Genomic DNA, 27,693 nt, shown 5'->3' on the forward strand with positions numbered 1-27,693 from the left:
TAAGAACCACTGCTCTAGAAACTCAAAACTGCAAGGATACACATGAACTCCAGTTTTAAATCCGTTGATATCTGCTGCATCTGCCATGTTTTTGGCTATAAGATTCTTCTATCTTACGGCTTAAACCTTTAGCTACAGACCTTAGACAGTATTTTTGTGAAAATTCTTACGCATGGTGGAGGAAGGGACGCTCTAGACACTCAAGTCTACAAGGAGTCACATCAACTCCAGTTTTAAATCCGTTGACATCTGCTGCATCTGCCATCTTTTTGGTTAGAAGATTCTTCCATCTCGCAGCGTAGACCTTTAGCTACAGACCTTAGACAGTATTTTTGTGAAAATTCTTACGCATCGTGGAGGAAGGGACGCTCCAGATACTCAAGTCTACAAGGAGTCATATGAACTCCAGTTTTAAATCCGTTGACATCTGCTGCATCTGCCATCTTTTTGGCTAGAAGATTCTTCTATCTTACAGCTTAGACCTTTAGCTACAGACCTTAGACAGTATTTTTTATTATTTATTTGTGTCAGGGTGCTCTTCTAAAGAGTGTAAGACGATTGTATGTAGGTACTAGAGGTGGGCGCCGATATAAAATTGGCCGGCGGCGGCGCGCCGACTTTTTGACCTCGGCGGCGGCGGCGTCGGCGGCGTGACCTTGTTTGACCTTTGTTCATTAGGTTTTTTTTTTAATCTGCTTTTTTAGTATCTGTCGTCAAGACTAATAGGGTGATTTGCAGTTGGTTGGGGTTTGAGCCACTAAAGCAGTGGTTTACCCTAGTAAATTAGCTCTCTTGATCATAGATACTTTGATATTTGGATAGCGGGTTAGGCTGAGATCAGGTTCTCGTGCATTTCCTAAAGGCGAGCGTACCAATGTGACGATAAAAGTACCCTTAACACGTATTTTTGAGCTCTTTGGATGCACATAGTTAATGTTGGATTAGCTGACTGTCGGTGGAATATTATATTCAGTTCTGTTTTATTTATATTTATGGTCTTTCCATGTCATCCTACGGTCCAGGATTTTAATGCAGGTTGATTACAGCAATGTGTCGAGGTCTAGATTGGCCAGAGGATAAGTTTCACGTCTTAAATGATAATATGGTGAGACTTCGGGGCTTAATTACATGCGCTTCTTGGTCAGCCAAGCAGCTGACATTGCAAAAGTCTAGTCACTTTAAGATCACAGTTACATTTGAGGAATGCCGCAGCTTTCTGGTGTCTGGGCTACTTTACTAAAGCCCGGTCCGTGAGCACGTAGAATTTTGTACAATGACCCCTAGCTACCCATCCTTATCGCTCGCGCGTAATTATATTGCTGTCGCGACTGTGCGACTGGCACTCGCAGTGAGTGTGCGAACGCGATAGCAATATAATTACGCGCGAGCGATAAGGATATTAAGGATGGGTAGCTAGGGGTCATTGGACAAAATTCTACGTGCTTACGGACCAGACTATAGTAGATGTTATAGAGTATCGGACCAAGTACAGAGTCCTGGGGTACTCCAGCTCTGCAGCTAAAAAGAGAAGATTTTGTCACCGAGTTTGATTAAAAACTGTCTGTCACTGAGATAAGAATCCATCAGCAGGTAGTAGAAGTGTACTTTTTAATTTCATAGAGTAGTCCTTTATGATAAACCCAGCTGAAGCCGCAGCGAAAGCAGACGTACAGGATTCTTTCTTTTCCAAACATTGTACTGATTATGGTTGGTATGGTTTCTGCCAAAATTTATGGTCGGGTATACTATATTAAACGGGTCATACTTAGGCAAGGGAATAAACGAGCAAGAATGATCCTTTTCTATAATTTTAACAATACAAATGTCAGATTAATTGAGCGATAAGAGAATTCGTTAGGCGACTTGCCAGCCTTATGGATCATTTCCAAAGTTAAGAGACTTGCGAGGTTCTTCTCACTCAGTGTGATCATTGTCAAGACCATGGACTTTATGGTGATCAGATCAAATGCAAGTGCTTTACGAGGGTCCATTTTGGCTATTTCATTAGCTTAGCCATCACTCTTAGCGTTAGTTCTTTCGTTTCAGCCGAAAAACGTCCTGCGCCGCTCGCATCCAGGCACTTCCTGCGACCTTCCCCAAATCGTCGGTCCACCTAGTGGGAGGCCTGCCCACGCTACGTCTTCCGGCTCGTGGTCGCCACTCAAAAACTTTACTGCCCCAGCGGCCATTCTACGAGATATGTGCCCCGCCCACTGCCACTTGATTTTAGCGATTCTGTGGGCTATGTCAGTCACTTTGTCCTCCTGCGTCTTTCGTCCTCAATTAGCGTAGTAGGAATCAATCTTCTACTTTGAACTTGAGGAGGGGAAGCGGAAACATGGCGGTCAAATCCTCAGATAGTCAAGTACAAAGATATCCAGAAGCAGCATACGAAAAGATGCAAAATGAGCCCTTTCAAATCACAATAGGAAGGTTTGGCAGCACAGCACCTAGAATGGCGGGAGATTGTGTTGTGTAGAGGTGAGTCCGCGAATTCAACGAGCATCGCATAACTGAACTCGACGCAAAACGCGATGATGTAAATCCCGTCCATCTGCCGCCATTCACTATAATTATGTTGGCGGCGGGTAATTACTCTCAATGTGCGAGGAGTTTATGTAAGCCATCTTCGGGCTATGTAAGCCATCTTCGGGCGCACGAGCGCCGCTAAGACCGCTAAGTCGAAGTGGTCACCATGACCGAAATCGGTCGGATGAATCATCATCATCAGTAAGAATCAAAGGCAGGCATAGCTGCAAGTCTCGGATCAAGTCCAATGCTTGATCTTATTTTTTTGATTGAATTGTGGATTTTTTGGATTATCCGTGTCAATGGGTTTAAATAAACCGGCTTTTCATGTAGCAAAGGTCTGATATTTTTCTTGTCAGTTCGCACTCATGTATTACCGGACCTAATAAGCGGAGAACACTTTGAGGGAGGTACTTTGTTGCCTTCCAGAGGTTGTGGTTCCCATTTGCATTCCGAGACATATTTTCCAATCTCTGTGTGAGTGATTAGCTTAAAGTATAGTCCAATAGTGTGGGTTATCTGCCAGACGAAGGCGGGTATTATTTTCTTGACAGCAAGAGGTACCGCGCCTCTCGCGATCAATTATTTACTAGACCAAGCAGTAACTTGAATAATGTACTTGATTAACTGTTAGTATATTAAGTTATTCAATCAATTATTAGTATATCAACGGCATTAAGTTCGCCTTGTGTACCAATTTATATGGCATTAAAGAATAAATATTATAGTTAGTTCTTCTGTTATATGGTTTACTGATGGGTCAAAAATGGGCCCTAACGTAGGCTTTGGCGTGTATGGAGAGCAGCCGAAGCTTAGGCTATCTCTAAGCCTGGGTAAATTTGCCTCTATCTTTCAGAAGTCTACGCCATTATTGAATGTGCGGAAGCTAACCTGCGAAAAAATTATGCCAACCACATAATTTACATTAACTCAGACAGTCAGGCCACGCTGATGGCCTTAAACTCCAACTTAATCACCTCAAAGTTGGTAGAAAACTGCATGAGTCGACTGAATACCCTAGGAAAACGTAACAGAGTAACGCTGAGATGGGTTCCAGGTCACGCGAGAATCGTGGACAGTGAAAATGCCGACGAACTGGCCAGAGCGGGAGCGGAGGGAACACAATATGGTCCAGAACTCTTTTGTGGCATTCCCAAAAGTCTCGCTCGAATGACCCTGGAGAACATCTATTTAAAGAAATCCTTTAAGGCATGGTCAGACACGCTAGGATTTACTCATTCCAAAGCTCTTATAAAAGCCTATGACCGAAAATGCTCTAAGCAGATCATAGGACTGAGTAGGATCAAAATGCGCATCTTAGTTCGAGCCTTCACTGGACACAGCAGCTTAAACAAGCACTTGTCCACTATGGGACTGTCCGAATCAAGAACGTGCAGGATGTGCCAAGAGGCAGATGAAACGCCACTACACATTCTCACGGACTGCGGACCTTTGATGCGCAAGCGGAGCTTATTATACCTGGGCAAACACATCCTAAGCCCACAAGATGTAAAACATATCGCCCCCCAAAAGATACTGCAATTCATAATGCAGGACTCGGAGGCGAACTGTAAGGAAAATAGCGGCGATCACAATAGATCGGTACCGGTCGCAGTGTTACTAGGACTTTATTGAACTAGAATAGCCGCTCAACTCAATAAAAAAGTAGTTCTTCTGCGTTTGAAACACAAATTAGTACAGTATAGGTGAGGAATAAATTTCAAATAGTTTGTACAGTATCAGTATCGGCGCGCCGACAGCTGGTCGTCGGCGGCGGCGGCGTGAAAAAATTCGCGGCGGCGGCGGCGCGCCGGCGTGGCGCCCACCTCTAGTAGGTACTATTAAAATGTAATTTTAACTCATTGGTTTTGTCTCATATTTGAGGAATGTACTATGTATCATGAGTAGAGTCTTCGTTTAAAAGGATGCGAACGATTTAAATTTCAATAGGTAGACAACCTAGTAGGAGGCCTGCCCACGCTACGTCTTCCAGCCCGTGGTCGCCACTCGAGAACTTTCCTGCCCCAACAGCCATCGTCTCTACGAGCTATGTGCCCCGCCCACTGCCACTTGATTTTAGCAATTCTGCGAGCTATGTCGGTTACTTTGGTTCTCCTGCGGATCTCCTCATTTCTGATTCGATCACGCAGGGAAACTCCGAGCATAGCCCGCTCCATCGCCCTACTAGGTGGACCGACGATCTGGTAAAGGTCGCGGGAAGAGCCTGGATGCGGGCAGCGCAGGACCGTTCATTGTGGAAAACCTTGGGGGAGGCCTTTGTCCAGCAGTGGACGTCATTTGGCTGAAACGAGGTAGACAAAATTGATAATTTTTAATTATCAAAAATTTAAGCTTTCTCCAGTAACACTGATATTATTATACTGTGACTCATCAAAGTCATCATTGTCAAAAATATTGACAAAGCGCGAACTGTCACGGCCAAAAAACTGACACGCGTCCGTCCTCCGTAAGCGCCACCGCGCGACTGATTGAGATTGTCCAAGCCGTCATGGACGATTTTTTTCCACATTTTTTAACATAGTAACTAAATAAGACGCAATATAAAAATTTCATCCGTTAAAAGCCCTCAAGTTATTTCTGAACTTTAGTTTAGTAAAAGATTCAGAATCTCAAATCGCTTATTTTAAAAATAAAACCATAAATAGAAAACGAATAGAGGTAACTTTGGGAATTTATTCTATCGAGTCAACTTCATCAAATCGTGTTTCCATCCGTTAATAGCCCTAGAAAATATCCTCAACTATGCCCAATAAAAATCGTAGCCTTTAATTTTACTGTTTAGTACCTCAAAAATGAAAAATGAAAACCTCATTTTCGCCATTTTATCTGCTACCCGGCCTATTAACAGGACGTCCACTGACCGGTTGGTAGTAACCTGAAGTGACAATGGGCAAGTCACATACACAGGACCGCTAAGAGTCCGCAAGGTCAGTTAGAAAATCTTCAATATCTTCAAAAGTACCTAGCTGCCTGGCAGACGATCATATAAAGCGTTTCAGGATTTAGGCCGCTATAGTCTGGTCTGCGAGCACGTAGAATTTTGTCCAATGACCCCAAGCTACCCATCCTTATCGCTCGCGCGTAATTATGTTGCTATCGCGCTCGCACCCTCACTGCGGGCGCCCGTCGCACAGTCGCGACAGCAATATAATTACGCGCGAGCGATAAGGATGGGTAGCTTGAGGTCATTGGACAAAATTCTACGTGCGCACAGACCGGGCTTTACCAACCTTTCAATAACATGGAATTTCCTCCTGTGAAAAATTACAGAGGTTCGTCCACCAAAAGTCAAAACTAAATGAAATAATTATGATGTTAATTCTGTATGCTAGCAACTCACCGTATCCATAGTCCTCGTAGATGATCCCCATCCTAGTCCAGTTAAGATACGCGGTCAAGTCCAGGAAGGCTCGGTCCATCACCTCCCGAGGCGGGTGGAGGTTTATCGTGAAGCCTGAGTGGTCGTCAGCTGGAACAGTATTATCAACACAGTTAGGATAATAATATGATGTTCTGAGCTTATGAAAGAGTAATGAACCAAGTGTCTTAAAAATTGACGAACTTAGTGCCTGATCAAGAGACGAATGAAGTGTCTAAGAAGAGATCCGAGTGCCTTATCTAATGACGAAACGAGTGTCAAACGAAGAGCAGAGAGCTGAGCGAGTAGCAAAACGAGTGTCTGATGAGGCTAAAAGGTTGTTAAACCAAGAGTGTTATAGACCAACGAAGTAAGCGTCTAAAAGACCATGAACCAAATATCTTAAAGACAAAATAAATGAACCAAGTGTCTAAACGATCAAAGTACCTACCTAGTGTTTAAAAGAACAAGGAACTGAGCGTCTGATCAAGGGACTCTCCAATTGCTTGGTGAAGGGACTCCAGCCGTTCGTCTCTCTGAAGTAGAAAGCTTCTGATCAAGATGCTCAAGGGACTCTCCCATCGTTTGCGACTGTCTGAAGCAGACCAAGTCTCTGATACTTGATCAGAGACTTGGTCTGCTTAGACTTAGTCTTATCTACACTGACCCTGGTCTTGGGTGCGCGGCGCTGCGACCAGATGCGGCACGTGCATGGAGCGGCACACCGCGCCGAGGGCGGCGCCCGGCAGCGGCCCGCAGCTGCTGAACACGGCCACGGCTCCCGACGGCTGGCGCGGCTGATGGCAAGTGGCCGATGCGTGAGGAGCCGAGCGCCTTATACATGAGGAGCCGAGTGGCTTATACATAGAGGAGCCGAGTGTTTTATACAACGAAGATTTGAGTGTCTTAACTAATGAAGAACTGACTGTCTAAAAGACCGAGTGTCTAAAAGACCAACCAAGTGTCTAATAGAGTGTCTAAGAGATCCGAGTGCCTTACCTAATGACGCCCCAAGTGTCTTCAAACGACGAACGAGCGTCTAAGCGAGTAGCAAAACGAGTGTCTGATGAGGCTAAAAGGTTGTTAAATCAAGTGTGTTATAGACCAACGAACTGAGCGTCTAAAAGAGCATCAACCAAGTGTCTAAAAGACCAATGGACTAAGTGTCTAAAAGACCAAAATACTAAGTGTCTAAAAGACCAATGTACCAAGTGTCTATTAAAACGACGAACCAAGTGTCTAAAAAACTAAGGAACTGAGCGTCTGATCAAGGGACTCTCCAATTGCTTGGTCAAGGAACTCCAGCCGTTTGCTCAAGGGTCTCTCTGAAGCAGACCAAGTCTCTGATCAAGTGGCCTAGACTTAGACTTGTCTACACTGACCCTGGTCGACTCTCTGAGACGAACCAAGCGCCGGGTGGAGGAGTCTCTGAGACGAACCAAGCGTCTTTTACAGATACTCAGTATTATACTGACCCTGGTAGACGGTGCGTCTGGAATAGAGACGAATCAAGCGTCTGCTCTAACGACGAACCAAGCGTGTAACCATGGGACTCTCTGAGATGAACCAAACACCTAATGAAGCGACTCTCTGAGACGTACCAAGTGTCTAATTAAGCGACTATCTAAGACGATTAAAACGTCAATTCAAGGGACTCTTTGGGAAGAACCAGACCTCTAATGAAGCCCCCTAGTCTACACGTACCCTGGTCGTGGGTCCCTGGCGCTGCGACCAGATGCGGCACGTGCATGGAGCGGCACACCGCGCCGAGGGCCGCGCCGGGCAGCGGCCCGCAGCTACTGAACACGGCCACGGCTCCCGTCTTGATCTGGGTGCAGGCTGGAAAGAATAAAGGTAGGTTATATTATTAAAGTCTGCAATAACAAACAGGCCGGCAATACACGGACAGCTCAAGAAGTTAGTCAGTGATCAACATACACGGACCGCTCTTGCAGTCAAGAGTCAACAGCTTGAAGCTGCCAGTGATAACTGCTCGAGCAGTTGGTATTAACTGCTCAACAAATCACAAGCGCGCGCGCCGTGGAATGAAGAAAGTGGGCGGAGGTCACTGCGCGAGAGCTGTCGACAGCTCGAGCAGTCAGTGTATGGCTGGCGACTGCTTGACCGCACGATGAAAATTCACCGTGCTGTCGACCGCCCGAATCAGTTACAACTGCTCGAGCGGTTCGTGTATGTGCGTCCATAGAACTCTGCAGTTCACTATGCAGTCGCAGCTTGAAGCTGTCGACCCTGACTGCTTCAAGCGGTCCGTGTATTGCCGGCCAAAGAAGATAGGTATATTGTAAAAACCTGCGAGCGGGCTGGAAGGAATAAAGGTAGGTTGAAAAATAATAAAGACTGCAATGAATTTTGAACTCTATGTCATGGATTTACTACGCTGGATGTGTTCTGCGGTCATTTATTTATTTAACTAACACTTTAACCTGAAGCACAGAATAAGTACTCCTAGAATCCTAAGCATCCCACTTTTAACATCAGGTGCGATTGTGGTCAAATACCTGCCTTGTTAAGCATAAAAAAAAGTAATAGTACCAAGGTACCTTAAGACAGTTCACAAAACGCATCCAGTTTGATAAAACCTTTAAGTTACATAAAAAATTAAAACCTTCGCCAAATAGCGCGCTACACTAAAGTGCTAACCTGACGTCGCGCTTTATTTATGAAAATGTAAAATCTATACCTTTTTGAATATAATGTTTGAGGATTCTCTAACTACCGATTCCTCCCCTCCCTTTGGAAATTCTTTCATGTAGAATGCGTGTATTATTTCTCATTATTTTCCAATAAAACTTCTTTCACATTATTCACAACAAAACGTGAAAACCCGTCAACAACACACAAAACTGTATTTAAGCTAAAGAACACAATAACCGCGGTATTATTCGCAATAAAAAAGCCTGAAAGAGGTCAAGCCTCCGCCTGAAAGCAATATGGCCACCGGAAGAGGCCACTACAAGGACCCTCGGCGCGGAAGCTAAATTTAAACTGGTTTTTATGCAGAACGGCGCAAATTGGGGCTTTAAGTTTTGAGACGTAGCCATTTTTATTTTATAGTTTGGCTTTTGTGTGTTTTTGGCACTATGATTATGAGTGATTTCATCTCAAATTTAACGGAAAATATCTCGGTCCATAAACGAAATAGAATACCGGGGCCTGTTTATTTACTACGATGTCTTATGTGTTGTTTGTTTAATACTAGCTTTCAGCCCGCGGCTTCGCCCGCGTGGAATTTTTAGCTTTTTTATACATATAACCTATGACACTCAGCAATAATGTGACTTTCTATTGGTGAAAGAAGTTTTAAAATTGGTTCAGTAGATCCCGAGATTACTCCTTACAATTTAACAAATATACAAACACACAAACTTTACCTCTTCCTTTATAATATTAGTATAGAAGTGTACTATGTCCTTTAATGTGACGTATACATGTCACATTAAAGGACATAGTACACTTATCAATCTACCCGGAAAGGGATCGTAACCGTATCAACTCGAGGTGGTGGCTATTCTTTGTATGAAACTCCGTACAGCAACCCACACTTATCCGCACCATAACGTAAAGGCCTCGCCTCGCGACAGTTGTTCCCTTTCCGAGTTGATAAGTCTGCTATGACTTTTATAAGTCAGACTTATAAAGGTCATAAAATTTATTTTTCTTTATAATTCTTATATTATTATTTTTATTCTAGAAAAAATATTTTTCTTTATAGTTCCGCGCCAAAGGCGTAAAATGTGCTTACCTTTCTTATAAGTCCTAAACGAGTCTCTAGCCGGCGTGTACTGTATATCATACACCAGGGTACTGTTGGGCAGGAGACTTCTTTCCTTGTTGATCCGATACACCGCGTATTTGAAGGCAAGCTCCGCGCTGCCCCCGCGCGCTTCTTCCGTGAAAATCGCCCCTGGAAACGTCAAATGTGACAGTTAACACCATGAGTCACATATGACATATGACTCATGCCATGTTCATATGATTCGCTTTTATTAGCGACAATTCTGTACAGCAGCAGCTTACAACTTACAAGAATTCGCCCGTGGATCATTTATGTTCCACGTGATGCACACAATTTATGACTCTTACGGAAATCATTACAATGAGCGAAAATTCTCTACAACGGGAACTCTTAACCTAATAGGATTTAACATCTTTCGTTTCCCAAATTGTATATTGCTGGACCAAAAGCCTCCCTTATGAATTTTCACAACGAACAGTTCTCTGCTGCCCCAATCATCAATTCTACGAACAATGTATCCCGCTCACTAGGTACCACTTAAGTTCAGCAATTCTGCAAACCATGTCGGCTTCTTTGGTTCTCCTACGAAGTCTACTTTCATAGCACTTGTCATTGAGGTCAATTAAATCAATATGAAGCACATGACTCACCAATCTTAACGACCAGCGACAAAGGAGCAATAATTTCCTACAACTCCAGGTGTCAAATATAACTAAATAAAACCACATGCATCACATATGATCCATACGAATCACACATGACTGACATCTTAACGACCGGCGACAAAGAAACAATAATTTCCAACAGCTCCAGGTCCCAAATAACTAAAAAACCACATGGATCACATCCATGTGAAGCATATAAGCAGGAGAACCAAAGTAACCGACATAGCTCGCAAAATTGTAAAAATCAAGTGGCAGTGGGCGGGGCACATAGCTCGTAGAGACGATGGCCGTTGGGGCAGGAAAGTTCTCGAGTGGCGACCACGGGCTGGAAGACGTAGCGTGGGCAGGCCTCCTACTAGGTGGACCGACGATCTGGTAAGGGTCACGGGAAGAGCCTAGATGCGGGCAGCGCAGGACCGTTCATTGTAGAAAACCTTGGGGGAGGCCTTTGTCCAGCGGTGGACGTCATTTGGCTGAAAAGAACGAACGAACGAAGCACATATACAGGGTGTCCCAGAATGAGTGAATCAAACTGATAGGGGAGGTAGCTCTACTAATATGTACTATCCCTAAAAAATATGAAAAAAAATAAAGCGCAAGGACACAAAAAAAATTTTTTTTTTTTTTTTAAAGTTAAACTAAATCAGCTTTGTCTAAGTTTCTGGCTATAATTGCTGCGTTTGGAGTTTATTTGTACTTTTTTCTTACTTATATTAATTGTACATGATCGCTTCGTTTATCTGTAAACAAACTTTTGAAAATAATGAATAGATTTCGAGTTTAGAGCACTTTATTTTAAAAAAATCCGAACTCAAATTTTTTTTTCATATTTTTTAAGGATAGTCTCCCCTAGCAGTTTGATTCACCCATTCTGTGACACCCTGTATGACTCACCAATCTTAACGACCGGCGACAAAGCGGCGACAAGTTCCAGCAGCAGCAGCCACAACCAACGGGACATGTTGACGCAACATCACCCAGACTGCGCGTGCGCCTCTCGATCTGTAAAGACGAATGAGATAATAATTAACCCCCTTACTAATAAAAAGTTACACAGTTGTTGAACACTGTTTTAAAATGACATTTCCATACTAAACGTCACTTTAAAACACTGTTCAACGAGCGTGTAAGTTTTATTAGTAAGGGGGTAAGTCTTTATTGTGAATCACAGGTACAGGTGGAGATTCCACCTATGAGGAATTGACCGATCGATGTACTGATTAACTACCCGACTAAAGTATAGGCTGACAAAAGTTTAGGTCTGCACCTAGGCTTATTAAGTAGACCCTACACGTCCCAAATAATAGCTTGCTCTACCACCACTTCGGGACAACATACCGGCTGCGTGCTGAGAAGTGCCGGAAGAAAACTGAGTCACCTTTAGTATTTGGAATATGACAGTAGGTCTAAGGCAGTTACGTTTTTGACCGGTCCTTTATGGTATTTGACCATCGTGACCGGTCAGATTCGGTCAATTTACATATCTAATGAATTTAATTAGTCTATACAAATAAAGATAATTTTGATTTTGATTTTTGAAAGGTTGAGGCCTTCCAGTAAGGTCCTAGCAGACTTATCAACTCGGAAAAAAATCAAGAGCAAGACCGTATCGCCTTTCGCGAGCTGTCATCGCTTTTCGCGCGATGTCAACCGAGACATTTACATTATAAAAACTCATTTATTTCTGCAAATAGGCTTTAAAAAAGCACTTTTACACGTCCCAGTATTAACCCTACCACTGCTCCAGGACAATAAATGGGCCAGTGCTGAGAAGAAGCAGCGCAAGAAACTCAGTCACTATTGTCAGCATTACGGTGCGGATACCCAAAGTGTTGCAGTATGAAGTTTCATACAAAGTTACGAGCCCTTTCCAGGTTGATAAATGTGCTACATCCATAAAGTAGCTTATATTAGAAGACATTTTAATCATATAAAATACTTAATATTTAACAGCAGCAAAATATTTTATGCGATTTATTAATCCATCTAGGCTATTAATAAATAATTAGGTAAAAAATACCATTTATTTCTTACCGAACATTTTTGTACTCAAAGTGCTATTTTTCCAAGGCATTTATTCCCAAAGGATGTACGAGGAAATAGGGAATTCTCAGGAAGAATTGTTTTTGCTCGTTAATGTCTAATAGAGATAGAAAGGCACCTACGATAAAAAAGAACTCGTTTATGTACACTCAGCGTCATATAGTTCGTGACAGCCTGTAGCCAAAACGTTCGCAACTTTTTTTGGCCACTTTTGGTGTCCCAAAATACACTCGACATCAAATAAATCGACCCTCCCGCGACGCGAACTTTAAAGATTTTCTTCTGACACAATCATGGTACCCCAACAATATTGGTGTTATTTGAAAGCCCAATAAATATCCTTAAAGAAAAACACATTTCATTTCTTAATAAATGATTAACATATACCTACCATAAATGTGACTTGAAAAAAGACCTCACTTTGGGCTCACCTCTGGGATCCATCAGACCAATTTTTATGGTTATAAAACCAAATAATGATCTCACGTGTCCTCTTTAATCAAGATTAATCCCAACTTAACAGTTATAGCCACAAAAGTTGGCTCAAGCGTAGGTAACTACCATTTTTTTAAGAAGTGACTGGATACTTCTACAGACACATTAAAATTTTTGGGGTAAAAACCTTTCCTTTAATGAAATGAAGTTTAGAACTAGGCTTTTAAATTTTATTTATTTTATTTTATTTATTTGGTTCACCAACAGTTAATTACACCAATACAATTGTATAAATCTTAAGAAGAATAGGTAGGTACATGTTCAATGTATTAACTTATTACAGGCAAACACAGCATGCATTTAACGTGAAGACTAATATTATACATTATATTATAATGATAGGTATAAATCAATCCAACAGACATGTGATAAGTTTTAGCAGAAACAAAGTTGTACAGATTTTTTAAGTACATTAATTAAGCAAGTAAGTATCTAGAGAATTTTATTTTCATGAAGACGTGTTTTCCGCAGAGCTGGGACCGGACCAAATGGTGCCAATATTGGTGGGAAGTGGGGATGCATACGTTTGAAATTGCTTGTCGCGGGAGGGTCGATTTATTTGATGTCGAGTGTATTTGACGCTGACTGTAGTTGTAGTTGTAGGTATAGGTAGATCGTTTTATCCATGAAGACGCGCCCCACCATTCTTCCGCTAATGTTTTGAGTGTTATCGGTACACGTTAAATTATCCATGAGTGCACACGCACACTACAATAATGATTGCTTGCTCGGATCAAACTCCCAGGACTCCCCGATCAAAAATTGGTGGGGCGCGTCTTCGTGGATGAAACGATCTAACTATAATACTTCTAGTTACACAGAGCACAAAACACAGGGTGTGTTGACAGATATTCAATAGCCAATGTTTGTTACAGTTAACTTAAAACTCATAATCGGTCATAACCACTTTTGACGGCAAAAATCAGTTAAGTGTTTTTTATTAAAATTCTTAGCGATTAGAGTCGCTTCTCAAACTAAATTAGAAGCGAACGGCAAGCGAAAGGTCGTGGGTTCGATACCCGCGCTAGGCAGTTCGATTTTTTCAAGTTATTTTAAAAATTGGTTTTGAATTATCATTCATATCATCACCCGTCAAAACTGGGTTTGACCAAGGGCGTTAGTCAAAAACACTTTTTTGACAGCGAAGTCAGTCTAACAAACTAGTAATCTTTCAATTACATAAACATTACATAAATAAATAAATTATTTTTTTAATTGTAAGGATTTTATAAAGACTGAAAGATTATATTTTGTGGATAATGATTCTGTTTTTCCAACGCTTTGAATTATCCCCACTGATTGTTTTCCAATCTTTGATAAGGAAAGAATGGAATAATTCCAGACGCTCTGGAATCCAATTGGAATTCTTGGGGCGGCATTTCTTCCATTATAATACGTTTTAAACAAAAGTTAAATGACTAATAATTCTTTCTCGCTTTTGTGTTGGGCCATGGACGGAGAGTGCTAGTGATGGGATGATTATAAACTAATTTTTATCGATATTTTTAATGAGCCTGTGTGTGGTCAAACTTCTTTTACTTAATCGGTAATTTACGATTCATCATCATCATTTCAGCTATAGGACGTCCACTGCTGAACATAGGCCTCCCCCGATTGCCGGTTGGTGGCGGCCTGCAACCAGCGTCTTCCTGCTACCTTTACTTATTGAGGTCGTCGGTCCACCTTGGCCTCTACTCCAGAACCTTGCTGCCTCATCGGCCGTCTGTTACGATGGAGTTACGAGTTTACGATTATTTCAGACAAAATAAGTCAAACTTAAACGTAAAATGGTACCAAACATTACAATTTCTATCTATGCAACGCCATTTCAACAACAGTTGGTGATTTAACAAATCGCTGACCTGGAGCAGGTTCGAAATAATAAAGGCTAGAATTGTAATAAGTATTTCTGCCATTCACACCTTCTCAGGCGAATCGAGGACGGCAATATTAAAGTTTGTACAGTTGTACAATAAAAAGCTGTAAGATTACAGTAGTAAGATTTTTCTCGTGGCTTCGCTCGCGAGATTATCGATCTTTCTGATAAAAACTATTATATTCTGGAGTCTTTCTCTTTGTCAAATTATGTGAAAACTGCATGAAAATCTGTTCAGTCGTCTTTGAGTTCATCGCAAGCATACGGTGAAGTAGAGAAGATACAATAATATTAGGTACTTTCGATATTTTTATCTTCCCCCATCTCTACGCTGCGACATTTATATCGAATGCAAATTTATTTGAGGAATTCGAGGCAATTCGCCTCAAAAGTTTTATATTGAATTAGTTAAGGAAACACCCGAAATGAATTTTGTGAAGAAATTGAAAAGTCAACTGGTGTCTGGCTTAATGAACCGATGGTTTTCCATCACATATCGGTGGAATTGCATAAAGCAATCGATAACATTTGACAGTTCTTAACGTACGATTATTCCGTCAAACGCTTTGCTTTTAACTGACTTTATCGTACGTTATGAACTGTCAAATGATTACGATTTCTTTAATCAATAATTCTTTACAAAACTAAAATTTTCATACAATTTTTAAACGGCGTTTGATGTAAACTCACACTCGCCCCACAGTACATTGAATACTCGTAGTTATCACTTACTCCTAGGAAATAAAAATACAGCAAATCAGGTGCTCTCTTTTACTCGTACGAAAACTCTACAATCTTCTTAAATAGAATTTGGCGAAATTCGTAAGAAGCAAGTAATCTGCAGGCAATTTTGCCGAGTTTTTTGCATAACAACTTTTATGGAAGTTTGTAACTTGAAAACTTTTCCTTTAGGCGTGACAAACAAACAAATACCACGAATATTATGATTGGGACCATGGCTGTGAGGTAAATAAAGTAAATTGGTCGTCGGTCCACCTTGTAAACGTTCACGCTGCGTTTTCCGGTACGCGGCCTCCATTCCAGAACCTTGCTGCCCCATCGGCATCATCATTAATAATTGCAAGTTTAGAATATTATTTGTCCACTTGAATTTAATTTTATTCGACACTCGCTTAATGTGCAAGCCATTACAAAAAAAGCAGTTCATACGCTGAAAGTAGGCACTTCTAAAATCCTCAGGAGAATTCGGTGTCGAAATACGTTAAGTTTCACACTTACGTAGAAACTTCTCATAACAAAGTTCTTAAAAGGTTTGTTTACCAACGGTTGTCATTTTGGTTAGCCGAGTTTGGCTGTGTACAGCTTCACTATTGAGATGTTGATAAAACTAGATAAAGAATCTACAGTATCGATAGAAAAGTATTGATCGCTTGGTGTCACTAGCCAAAAACACGTGTAAGTAAAGTTTGTTGTATATGTCAACGTGAAATTGTGAACTCTGTCAGTTTATAATATAACGCGTTAGATTGTAAACTAACAGTGGGTTAGGTTAGGTTAGATTGTAATTTTGCCTCGGGTAGCGGACGCGGGGGCGTCCGCTTCCCACTAAGAGGCACGATGGTGTGTAATGCGTTCTACGCATCATCGGGACAACAAGCCGGAGGATACCCTCCTTCGGCGCTGGAGGCAGGGGCATTATGCCCTCTCCAGATCGGGTGAGACCGTGTGTCGGTCTAGTCAGTGAAGGGCCGTGGATGCTGATGGCGCTGGCGCTGACCCGTGGCCCCGAACTCATGGCTCCCGAGAACGCCGCTGGTTTTTAGTGGGTATGCCCCAATCGGGGAAGGTTAGATTGTAATTTAACTGTGTCAGATTATAATCTGACGGAATCCACAATTTTACGGTGACATAATTATATAATTTGATGGACCGACACTTCTCCGCTCTGCTCCGCCTTGGAAACCGGGCCTTAACGCTGATGTCAAATCACCTGTCATCCGCTTTTCAATGGAGGGAAGTCGAACCTTAACTTCGAACTCCTCCTATGTTCTTCTGATCAATTTCGTTGCGGGTCCAATGACAGTTTAACTTTCCCCCGGGACAAACTTGACCTTTACTGGTTGGGTTATGGCGGTCAAGCTGTAGATCCTGGCTACACAGGAGTTGCAGCGGTGGGAACGAGAGGTTGGAATAGTCCCGTTTGATGTCAAATCTATTGTTTGTATGTACACGAACATTGTAACTTCGTAAAATCGGTCGTACCGAAGCCATCTAAACGCGTGTTGAGTTACAAAAACTTGGCCATAGGTTAAAAATACCCTCTTTTTAGGGTGTCAAATGTCAAACGGGATCTTGTTCGGAGCTTTAAAACCATTATTGATTCTGTGGATCGATGGGTTTATGTTTTAACTAGCGGCCGCCCGCGACTTCGTACCTACGCGAGGATCCCGTTTTACCCCTTTAGGAGTGAAGTTTCGTAAAATCCATTCTTAGTGAGCACCTACGTTCTAAAAGAAACTCCCATGCAAAATTTGAGACTCCTAGCAGTTGTAGTTTCTGAGATTTCGTGATGAGTGAGTGTGTCAGTCAGTCAATCAGTCAGTGACCCTTCACTTTTAATATAGATTTGATATTAAAGTTCTAAAGTTCTGTGCCGTGTGGTGACGGCAGAGTAGAATACATTTATCACCAACCCATACTCCTCCCGCGGGTGTTGTAAGAGGCGACTTAGGGACTACACATCAAACAGAGAACGGGCAGCAGCGCTCTCTGACAAACATCAATCTTATAAACTGCGATCTCCAACCCGCCTGCCAAGCGTGGAGATTATGACAAAGCCCTCCACTATAGTGAAGGAGGCTCATAGTCCAGCAGTGGACTGTAAAGGGCTGTTGATGATTAAAGTTCTAGCATTTTTTAACTAAGTCAGTGCCTGAGGTTACCGGAGCGGCACGGGAGGGTGTTTTTGTGACGGTCAAACGTCAGCGAGACTTCAGATGTATGCTCTGTCACCTCATAATGTCAATGTCACCGCTCCCGTGCCGCTCCCATACCTCAGGCACTGACTGAGTCAAGCTCTACATATTATACCTAACTAGCGGCCGCCCTTAGGGGGGGAGTTTCGTAAAATCCTTTCTTAGCGGATGCCTACGTCATAACATCTACCTGCATGCCAAATTTCATCCCGATCCGTCCAGTGGTTTGGGCTGTGCGTTGATAGATCACTATGTTAGTCAGTCAGTCAGTCACCTTTGAGATATAATTAGATAACTTCAACTTGTTATCTGCAGTTCTAACTTGTCATTTAGCAAAAGGATTGTCTGTATCCTATAGGTAGTATTACGAGTATTTAATACTTAACGTCTTATTTCCTTTCAAAGAAACCGACAAACATCTTAATCTTTTCCCAATAAACCTTTACCAAACAAACTTCGAAGGAAATCACTTGAAAAATTCAAGACGAAAAACAAAGAGATTCGAACTTAGCAGCTTTCCTCGAGTGCCCTCGGAAGCGATCGCGGGTGAAAACCATTGAGTGTTCGACGAGCGAGCGAAACGGAGCGTAATAGCGTTATTATTAGGGTTCCGTACCCAAACGGGACCCTTAGTTACGGGACTATTCCCACCTCCCGTTCGTATCGGGACACTTGCGCGAAAGACACTAGCGCGAACGGACGTTAGCGCGAAAAGACAAGAGCGCGTACGTACGTTAGCACGAAAAGACATGAGCGCGAAAGACACTAGCGTGAAAGACATTTGCGCAAAAGAAACTAGCGCGAAAGACATTTGCGCGAAAAGATATGAGCACGATTTTCTGCACCGCGGTGTCCAGATTTTTTTCCCTTTCTAGACCCCCCCGTCGATTAAGTTGAATATTGTGTAAGTGTACCAGAATCCCACCGCTGCAACTCCTGTGTAGCCAGGATCTACAGCTTGACCGCCAATAAAACCCCAACCAACGTTCAACGGGACCCTATTAAGTAAGCTAGTTTAATAATAATAGCACATTGAAGGTGGGCCTACCCAGTTGCCGGAAGAAACATATTTAAAAATGCAATTCAGCGACTTGGCCCGTACCTAAACCGAGCTAAAATTCAAATGTTCAAATTAAAATATACTGGTCATCACAAAAATCGGCCCACCTACGTTTTACAGGAAAACTCGTTTCAATCATGGTGCCCCAACAATATTGGTGTTATTTGAAAGCCCAATAAATATCCATATAAGAAAAACACATTTAATTTCCTAATAAACGATTAACATAAACGCGATGTACAATAAATGTGACTTGAAAAAAGACCTCACTTTGGGCTCACCTCTGGGATCAATTAGACCAATTTTTATGGTTATAAAACCAAATAATGATCTCACGTGTCCTCTTTAACAGATGGATAGCGATTAATCCCAACTTAACAGTTTTATAGCTATAAAAGTTGGCTCAAGCGTAACTACCTATTTTTTGAAGAAGTGCCTCTGGATTCTTCTACAGACACATTTTTGGGGTAAAAACCTTTCCTTTAATGAAATGAAGTTTAGAACTAGGCTTTTAAATGGTGTCAATATTAGTGGGAAGTGGGGATGCGTACGTTTGAAAGTGCTTGACGCGGCAGGGTCGATTTTTGTGATGACCAGTGTAGTTTATTCAGTACATAGGCCCTTTCCAGGGCACTTATACTCGTCCCAAATATAGCTTGCCCTACCACCACTTCGGGACAACATATGGGCTGGGCTGAGAAGAAGTGGCGGAAGGAAGAAACTCGGTCACCATCGTCAGCCTCTTTTGGCCGAAGTCGCTAGAAGACTCGTAAACGGTGACCAATATCGGATAAATAGCTGTGCCCGCGACTTCAAAGTCAAAGTCAAAATTTCTTTATTTGTTTAGGCTAATTAAATAGTTCTTACAAATCGTCATTTTGCTCTTAAGGAGCCTCTACATGTCTCATAATCTTTTTACCCTACCAGCGCTTCGAGACCAACATTTGGCAAGTGCTGAGAAGAAGCGCCGCAACAAACTTCGTACGCGTGTAAACCCGTTTTCGCACCATTTTTCATTATTGCTCTGCTCCTATTGATCGTAGCGTGATGTTGTATAGCCTATAGCCTTCCTCGATAAATGGGCTATCTAACACTGAAAGAATTTTTCAAATCGGACCAGTAGTTCCGGTGATTAGCGCGTTCAAGTAAACAAACAAACAAACTCTTCAGCATTATAATATTAGTACCTAGCTATGTACATACCTAATAAACATTTAAGTAACCTACTTAATACCAAGAACAGTACAAACAGATAACGTTCATGGACACAAAATATGAGTATGTTTGCATTGTGCCCCTCCGATCCTATAAACTTGAGAAATTATTGGAGGACTTTGTTTAACTTCCATCCTTTATTTAATCCGTTAAGATTCTGCTTATTTACGAAGCTTTTTTTTATCATCTATCTATACTAATCTATAGGTACCTATTTATAATGTTTAAGATTTTAACCGTTGACCTATACATAAGTTAAGCTTTGCTTAGTTTGCGACTACGGTACTTACTTTACGAGATCGAATCAGAAATGAGGAGATCCGTAAACGAACTAAAGTCGCTGACATAGCCCGACGGATTAGCAAGCTGACTGAAGTGGCATTGGGCAGGGCACATAGTAGGTACGCAGAACTGACGGCCGATGGGGCAGCAAGGTTCTGGAGTGGAGGCCGCGTACCGGAAAATGCAGCGTGGGACGTCCACCTACAAGGTGGACCGACAACATCATAAAGGTAACAGGAAGGCAGAATATGCTGTGACTGATCTTATAAAGGTTACAATTTTTCACTTCTTCTTCTTCTTCTTTGGTTTATGGCGATGAACTTGCGTTTTTTCGCCACTGAGGGCACACTATTCCGCCAATGTCACGTGCGCAGCTTTTACACAGTGGTTGTTGTTATAAAAATAGAAAATTTTGTAGCTGCAATCTAAGCAAACTTATATACCTAAAACAAACAGACATCACAAATAAGACAACACAATACGTGAAAATAAAATATAAAAAGAACAAACAATTATGGGAGACAAAAAAAGGGATGTTGTTGTTGCAGTGCAGGTGACAAATTAGGGAAAAAAAAAAAGTTACTTGTCACTCAGAGGGATAATTTAAAAACGTTTGCCAAACAGTACCATTCACCTACAAATTAATTTTGTTTGAGTTAATGAATTTAACAAGGGATTTTAAAGTGGAAGGGTTATTACAATTAAGGACACACTTAATGTTAGTAGGGAGTGGGAATTTTTTGGGAAGAAAATCAAACAAGGAAGAGCCAATTTTCGGACAATTGAAAAATATGTGGTTGGTTGATCCCTCGTCTAAGCCGCACTCACATAGGGAATTATCTTTAATCCGCATTTTTGCAAGGTGAACCGGGGTACAAGCATGACCAAGACGCAAGCGACAGATAATGGAAACAGTCCTTTTAGATAAGTGGTGATATTTAAAGAACCAGGGTCTTGTGGGAATGCTCTGTTGGATGTCTGCATAATATCTACCAGCCAATCGTTTAGACTTTTCCCAGTGAGTATTCCACGATTTGTAAAGGTGACTGCGTGGCAGGGAGGAAGCGTCATGCGCATATAACTTGTAATGTTCCAACGAGCCAGTGGTTATAGCAATTTTGGCGGATGAGTCTACTGTTTCATTACCAGGAATTCCTCGATGACTTGGGATCCAGGCCAAAACGACTTTTAAATTCAGCTGATTACACTGATATAGGGCTTCTCGAATTTTGAAAATTATTGGAAATTTGGATTTGGATTTGAAGGGATTGGCTAAAATGGATTGAAGACAGCTTAGAGAATCGGTGAAAATCAGAGTGTTATTGAGTTGATGAGAGATTATATAGCGAATAGCTTCAAGTATAGCAACAGATTCTCCGGTGAACACTGATGTAACAGGAGGACACTTAAAATTCAATGTTATTTTGTATGCTGGGATCCATACTGCAGCACCTGTGCATCCACCTTCGTCCAGCTTAGAAGCATCAGTATATATCTTGAGCCAGCCTTGCCAGTGTTCGGAGACAATATTGATAAATTCTTGGCCTGCAGAACATGAATCTTTCGTTATACCAAAGTTTAAAATAATGGGGGGATGGTAAAGTAGTGATTCAAAGCTGTTGGAGAAAAGGGGATTCAATGTAATTTTTTCAATTGGAGTGGGGAGACGGTTAAATTTCTGGTAACTTAACAAGATACATGGCAAACTCCGGGAGGGGTCGTTGTTGATCAGTGAAGAGAGGAGGATTAATTTGTCATTTAATGGGTGAGTTGAATTTTGAGAAACTTTTAAATAAAATCTGTCACTGAGGTATTGTCTACGCAAATAGAGGGGAGGTTCCACGCTTTCAACCTGTAAACCGTTGATAGGCGAGGATTTCATAGCTCCCAGTATTATGCGAAGACATTTAGATTGGGTTTTAGTAATTTTATCGAGGACGGATTTGTTACAAGGGTCTAACAGAAATGAAGCATAGTCAAAATGGCTACGAACGATAGCATTATATAGTAGCTTTTGGGAATAAGGATGAGCACCCCACCAGGCACCCGAGAGGGCTCGGAGAATATTTAACCCTTTTTCTGCCTTTCCAAGGATATAGTTGAAATGCGGGATACCTGACAACCGGGTGTCAAGAACTAATCCCAAAAATTTTACTTGATTGTTGCAGGGAATGCTATCGCCGTTCAATGATATATCTAAATTTGGAATGGAACGTTTTCTGGTGAAGACAACGCAACTACATTTTTGAACAGAAATTGAGAGTCCATGGTCTGTCATCCAAGAGTTAAGGTAATCTAATGCTGAGTTTAGACGAGAGCTTGCTTCGTTTATAGATTTGGAGGAGTAATACAGAGATATATCATCCGCGTACTGCAGTATGCTGCAGAAAGAGTCAACTGTTCTGTTTAGGTCGTATGTATAAACGCTATAGAGTAGGGGACTAAGCACAGACCCTTGAGGGAGGCCTTTCCATATTAAACGAGGAACAGAAGAGTCTTGACATCTCACCGTTATTGATCTAGACATCAATGTGTTACAGATGAGACGTACCAGTTTCTCCGGGATACTCAGCAAGTGCAATTTTTGCCTGAGCAATGGGAGCAAAACGTTATCATACGCGGAGGCTATGTCCAGGAAAACACCAACAAGGAACTTTTTATTTTGGAAAGCTACTCGGATATCGGTTGTCAAGATGCTCAAACTATCAAGAGTGCTCAGCCCTTTACGGAAGCCAAATTGGGACTTAGGCAAGATGTTGCTGGATTCTAAGAACCATTCTAGGCGGTTTTTAACCATGTGCTCCATTATTTTGAGAAGGACGGAAGAGAGAGCTATAGGACGGTAGGAATTGTGGTCTGAAGGTTCTTTTCCTGGTTTGGGGATTGGAATAACTATCTGTTGTTTCCAAGATTCCGGAAGAGAACCTAGATCAAGAAAAGAGTTAATGGTGTCGAGAAAGTAATGTTTGGCTTTTTCGGGGGATTTTAATATAAAAGAGTATGGGATTCCATCTACCCCTGGGGAAGAATCCTTTAAACCGTCAAGAGCCAATGACAGTTCTTCAAATGAAAAGGGCCTATCGAGGTTGTTTGTATGAGGAAGAAAACTACTGGGAGAAGGGAAGCTATCCATGAAAGGAACAAAAGGAGGAGCCAATTTGTCAGCGAAAGAATTTAACCATGTTGAGGGATCATTTGAAGGAGCATTCATTGGTAATAAAGACCTGCGGTATCTTTTGATATGCTTCCAAACTATTGAGGAAGGAGTTCTTGGAGACATAGTCTCGCAGAACTTAATCCAGCCCTTTCTCTTCTTTTTGGCCAGAAATTTTCTGGTTTGCGCAGCAGTTTTTTGGTAGAAGATGTAATTCTCCATGGTCATTGAACGATTGTATCTTTTTTCAGCCTCTTTACGATTTTGGACACTAGCAGTACACTCTGCATCCCACCAGGGAGGTGATACCTTCCTAGATGGGTTTTTTGTTGGGATATGAGCATCAGCTGATGTCAGCAGGGTGTTCACAAACTCCGAGTACACGTCAAGAGCGTTCTCGTTAGTGACATTAGGTAGGTCCTTCAGTTTCTCTCTAACCGACGCATAATAGCCTGACCAATCAGCGTTATTTAATTTATATTTTAAGAGGGGAGGAGGGCGATTTATTGGAGAATTATTATTCGGTAGAGAAATTAAAATTGGAAAATGGTCACTACCGAACGTGCTTTTAAGAACGCTCCAGGAAAGAATTGAGCTCAAATTAGGTGAACAAAACGAAACATCCACGGCAGACGCTGGGTTTTGAGACGGCGCGCATCTTCTCGTTGGACAGCCATTGTTCAAAATGCAGAGGTCCAAATCATCCAAAAGATCCAAAAGCAATGATCCAGGGGAGTCAGAGTGATATGAGCCCCATGAGACGTGATGGGCATTTAAGTCACCCATAATGAGGACAGGAGGAGGAAGGGATATAATGGCAGAGCGTAATTCATTAATAGAGGAAGAGTTAGGACGAGGAATATAAGCGGATAGAAAGGATATGTCAAATACTCGCACGGCCACGACATTAATGTCTTGACTGTGCGAGGGGAGAGGGAGTTGGGTATAGCGGAGAGAGCGCCTTACAAGTAAGGCACTTCCCGCGTAACCATCGGTTCTATCATCCCGGAGGCACGAGTAACCTGATACACGAAAGTGTGAACCAGGCACCAGCCATGTCTCCGAGATGGCTAGGACCGATGGAGAATATTTATTAATCAAAAATGTTAATTCGTGTTTTTTACGTCTAATGCTTTTGCAGTTCCATTGGACTACCTCTGTCGACATTATTATTGCAAGTGAACTGCGAGATTTGGGAAAGCTTTTGCGCAACGTTGGACGGTAAGGTGTTTTTACGGCCAGAAACAATTTGGAGGATAAGAGAGAGAACCAGGTCCAGAAGGTTCTCCTCTCCTAAGGAGGAAAAAGAGTCATCGCCTAAAGCGCAGCCATTGGGGAGGGTGGAGGCACAGTTGCCTATTATGGCTTGGTGTGCCTGTTTGTCATACCCTTTATTCAATGGCGTATGAGGACGGGATGGGCGTGGGATGGACTTTCTGTAAGAGCTGGATTGAGTGGAGGGAGTGGATTGGGGGTAGGAAGATTGAGGAGTGGGGTTGGATTTTTGGGGTGATGGGGATTTAGCAATGTCTGCATATGACCTACGAACTGGCGCAAATTGGGAGGAGGCCTGGGAGTAGGAGATATTGTCCTGAGACATGGTGATCTTGATTGCCTTCTGCCGAGAGTGCTCTGGGCAGGACCTGTTTAATGCAAAATGGGGGCCCTGACAGTTAATACAAGTAGCTTTGTCTTCCGTAACTTGGCATTCCTCAGCGGAGTGTGGTTGAGTGAATCGGTAGCATCTTGGCTTGGACCGGCATTGAGACTTGACGTGGCCGAAACGACAGCAGTTCATGCATTGGATAGTTGGGAGCTGGTACGTCTCAACTGGTAATGAGTTGTGGAAGCAAAAGACTCTTTCCGGGAGAACTTGACCCTTAAATGTGACTACGACTGTTTGTGTGGGGACCCAGGAAGTTTGATTATCTTGAACTAGTTTCCTATTGAGACGGCGCGCCTTCAAAAGGATACCGCAGCCGTCTGGGGTAGTCAAGGATTCAGCGAGTTCGTCCATGGTCCAGTCTGTAGGGATATTTCGAATGAGGCCCATGCGGGTCACGTTATAAGTTGGGATGGAAGCTACATATTTGTACATGGACAAAATTTCATTACTAAGGAAATTGTTAGCAGCAGTGGATGAAAGAAATTCGACAGAAATCCTGTTTCTGCCAATTTTTTTGACTCCGTCTAAAATAATTCCCTGTATCTTGTTAGTCACAAGAAATTTGCCAAATCTCATGGGTTGTATATAAGCTGGGGAAGAAGGTTCATTTTCCACATGGGAAACGTGAACGATAAAGGGGCCTTTGTCCTGGTCGCTGTAGATTTTAGGAGCAATCACAAGTGAGGGATGTGTGTACACCGATTGATGATTTTGTGAAGATCCGTCTGTGTTTGTCCTCTTGGCGGGCTCGGAGTCAACCTCCGTATCTAGGCGGCGTTTAGTTGCCGTTTGGGAGAATAAGGGTTGGGAGACCTCCATTGTATCCGTCTGATCTGGAGGATCAGGCGGGTCGGGAGGACTAGGGTCCATTTTTGTTAAAACTTACCGAGAATAAATAAACTTATGTACCACCACCCTTGTTTTAGTAATAATTTAGCTTAAAATTGATTTTCTGTAAAAGATTACACTAGTAATTACACCAAAACTAATTGTTTTCCTGAAACACGTGTAGCCACTGACACTCGCGAGACGGAAACCCACAATTTTTCACATACGGGTCCCTAAAAGTTGTGACACGTAGTTTGACCGCCTTACCACAGTCCTATGTAAATAAACGATCTAGTTAATTGGGAAGTAATTAAATAGGTACTAAATTGAGTCCTCCAACGACTTGGCCCTCTTTTGGCTTGGTCAACGGGCCAATTCGCCGAATTGAATTTTTACGTATTTTTTTCTTTTTTCTTCCGGCAACACTTAAGATTCTAGAGTAGATTTTTGTTATTTATTTAATTATTTGTTTAATTTATTAATAAAAACATTGAAGGTGGAATACTCGTTAAATTATGGTATATTTTTGGAAAATCAACAGTTACCTATATTGCATTAGATAAAATATTTTTGGACGACAGCACATCAAGGTTACACAGATTATGCAGTTGTAATAAAAGTGATTTTGCCACAAAAATGTGTAGGCTGATGTGCTTTCGACTGAATTATGTAGCTTTTTTTGCATTTTGTGAGTTAGCTCTACTTTACTTAGGCCGTATTTATATTGAAAAATATGTACTTAAAATCTAACATTTTTAGTGCCACTTAATTTGTAATTAACCCATCATTCTCAAGTTAATTAAACCTAATTCTTCTGTCAAACAACCCAGAACAATCTGCATTATCAAAAAATAACAATAAACGTTATTTATAACGAGCGCAATTACACATCACTAATGTTAATGTTAATGAACTTGCACACAATCTCGTTACGGATATGCAAATCCACGACCTCATAAAAGACTTCGTATGCAAGCGAACGTACAAAGAAGAATTTATTCACGTACCTTTAAGGGTGATCTAGCCGATCGCATGGAACTCAAGTCTTCTAACACTCGCGAAAATCCAAAGACACACGCACATAACCCAGCACTCACTACACAGAACAAATCTTGCTAACTATCCACATAATTATACCAACACTGCCTTCATTTTCAGCACAAAACGTCGTTGTAACACAAAAAACTGTTCGCAGTCTACAAACCGTGCCATCGAGGATTCCCTACTGATTATTTCATGGAGTACATGGAAAAACCTATAGCTATGTGAAACTGGTACTTGATAGCACAAGAATTTGAACTCTAAAAATGCTGGTGTATGGTTGGTATTGATTTGCGGGTGGAATGAGGGTGGCGGCTATGCCACCCCAACCCCTACTCGGAAGGGATGTTCGTTAACGTTGGGCCAAATAACTGTTAGCGGTAAAGGTATAAAAATATTTATTTAAGACTCCTGACTCCGGGGAATTCTCGCTTAAACTTAGTTTACCTTCGTAAACCCAAACACTTGTGTAATTTGAGTAAATTTTACCAATTAATTTACCAAATACCAATCACACGTCATAATAAGTATGTCGGCGCCGGACACAGATGCTGCAAATTATTATTGATGATTAATAGTACCAATCTTAATATTATGTTATCTGTATAAATCTGTAGAGCGGAAGGTTTGTGATTCCTAAACGTAACACCTGACTAATGCGCAGAAAAAGATAACTGTCAATCAGTTGTGTCATGTCAAGTGTGAGCAGGCGGCTGCGAGGTTATCTTTGAAAGCGTGTTGAGTTTGGTGGAACGTTAAATTGTAGG

At 41.9% G+C, this 27,693-nt stretch overlaps 2 protein-coding genes and 1 long non-coding RNA gene across 3 annotated transcripts in view; all 3 read right to left on the reverse strand.

Annotated features, from left to right (window-relative positions):
- Nucleotides 1-5,969, reverse strand: part of LOC135086207 (glutamate receptor ionotropic, kainate 2) — a 45,666-nt gene extending 39,697 nt beyond the window's left edge. The window contains exon 1 of the mRNA XM_063981006.1: nt 5,891-5,969. Coding sequence (XP_063837076.1) covers nt 5,891-5,969 — 79 coding nt within the window. The remainder of the gene's footprint in view (nt 1-5,890) is intronic.
- Nucleotides 5,970-6,263: 294 nt separating this feature from the next.
- Nucleotides 6,264-27,096, reverse strand: LOC135085895 (glutamate receptor ionotropic, kainate 2-like). The gene is made up of 7 exons (XM_063980679.1): nt 26,893-27,096; nt 11,225-11,332; nt 9,672-9,833; nt 7,613-7,747; nt 6,908-6,980; nt 6,576-6,742; nt 6,264-6,286 (listed from the first exon to the last, which is right to left on the reverse strand). Exons 2-7 carry the CDS (start codon nt 11,289-11,291, stop codon nt 6,264-6,266), a joined length of 627 nt encoding a protein of 208 aa, XP_063836749.1. The 5' UTR covers nt 11,292-11,332; nt 26,893-27,096.
- LOC135086175 (uncharacterized) lies at nt 20,522-26,089 on the reverse strand. The gene is made up of 3 exons (XR_010260316.1): nt 25,944-26,089; nt 20,865-21,782; nt 20,522-20,680 (listed from the first exon to the last, which is right to left on the reverse strand). It is a non-coding gene; the product is annotated as an uncharacterized LOC135086175 (long non-coding RNA).
- Nucleotides 27,097-27,693: the final 597 nt, after the last annotated feature.

The sequence above is a fragment of the Ostrinia nubilalis genome, chromosome 30 (assembly GCF_963855985.1).
Source record: "Ostrinia nubilalis chromosome 30, ilOstNubi1.1, whole genome shotgun sequence".
In the NCBI taxonomy this organism is placed as follows: domain Eukaryota; kingdom Metazoa; phylum Arthropoda; class Insecta; order Lepidoptera; family Crambidae; genus Ostrinia; species Ostrinia nubilalis.

Bases quoted from the DNA above. Each gene is read 5' to 3' on its own strand.
- LOC135085895 (XM_063980679.1), bottom strand. From the start codon at position 11,291: ATGTCCCGTTGGTTGTGGCTGCTGCTGCTGGAACTTGTCGCCGCTTTG. The intron at 9,834-11,224 runs GTGAGTCATACA...TGACGTTTCCAG, and splicing joins GTCGCCGGTCGTTAAGATTG to GGGCGATTTTCACGGAAGAA. The intron at 6,981-7,612 runs GTACGTGTAGAC...ACAACCTTTTAG, and splicing joins GCCAGGGACCCACGACCAGG to CCTCATCAGACACTCGTTTT.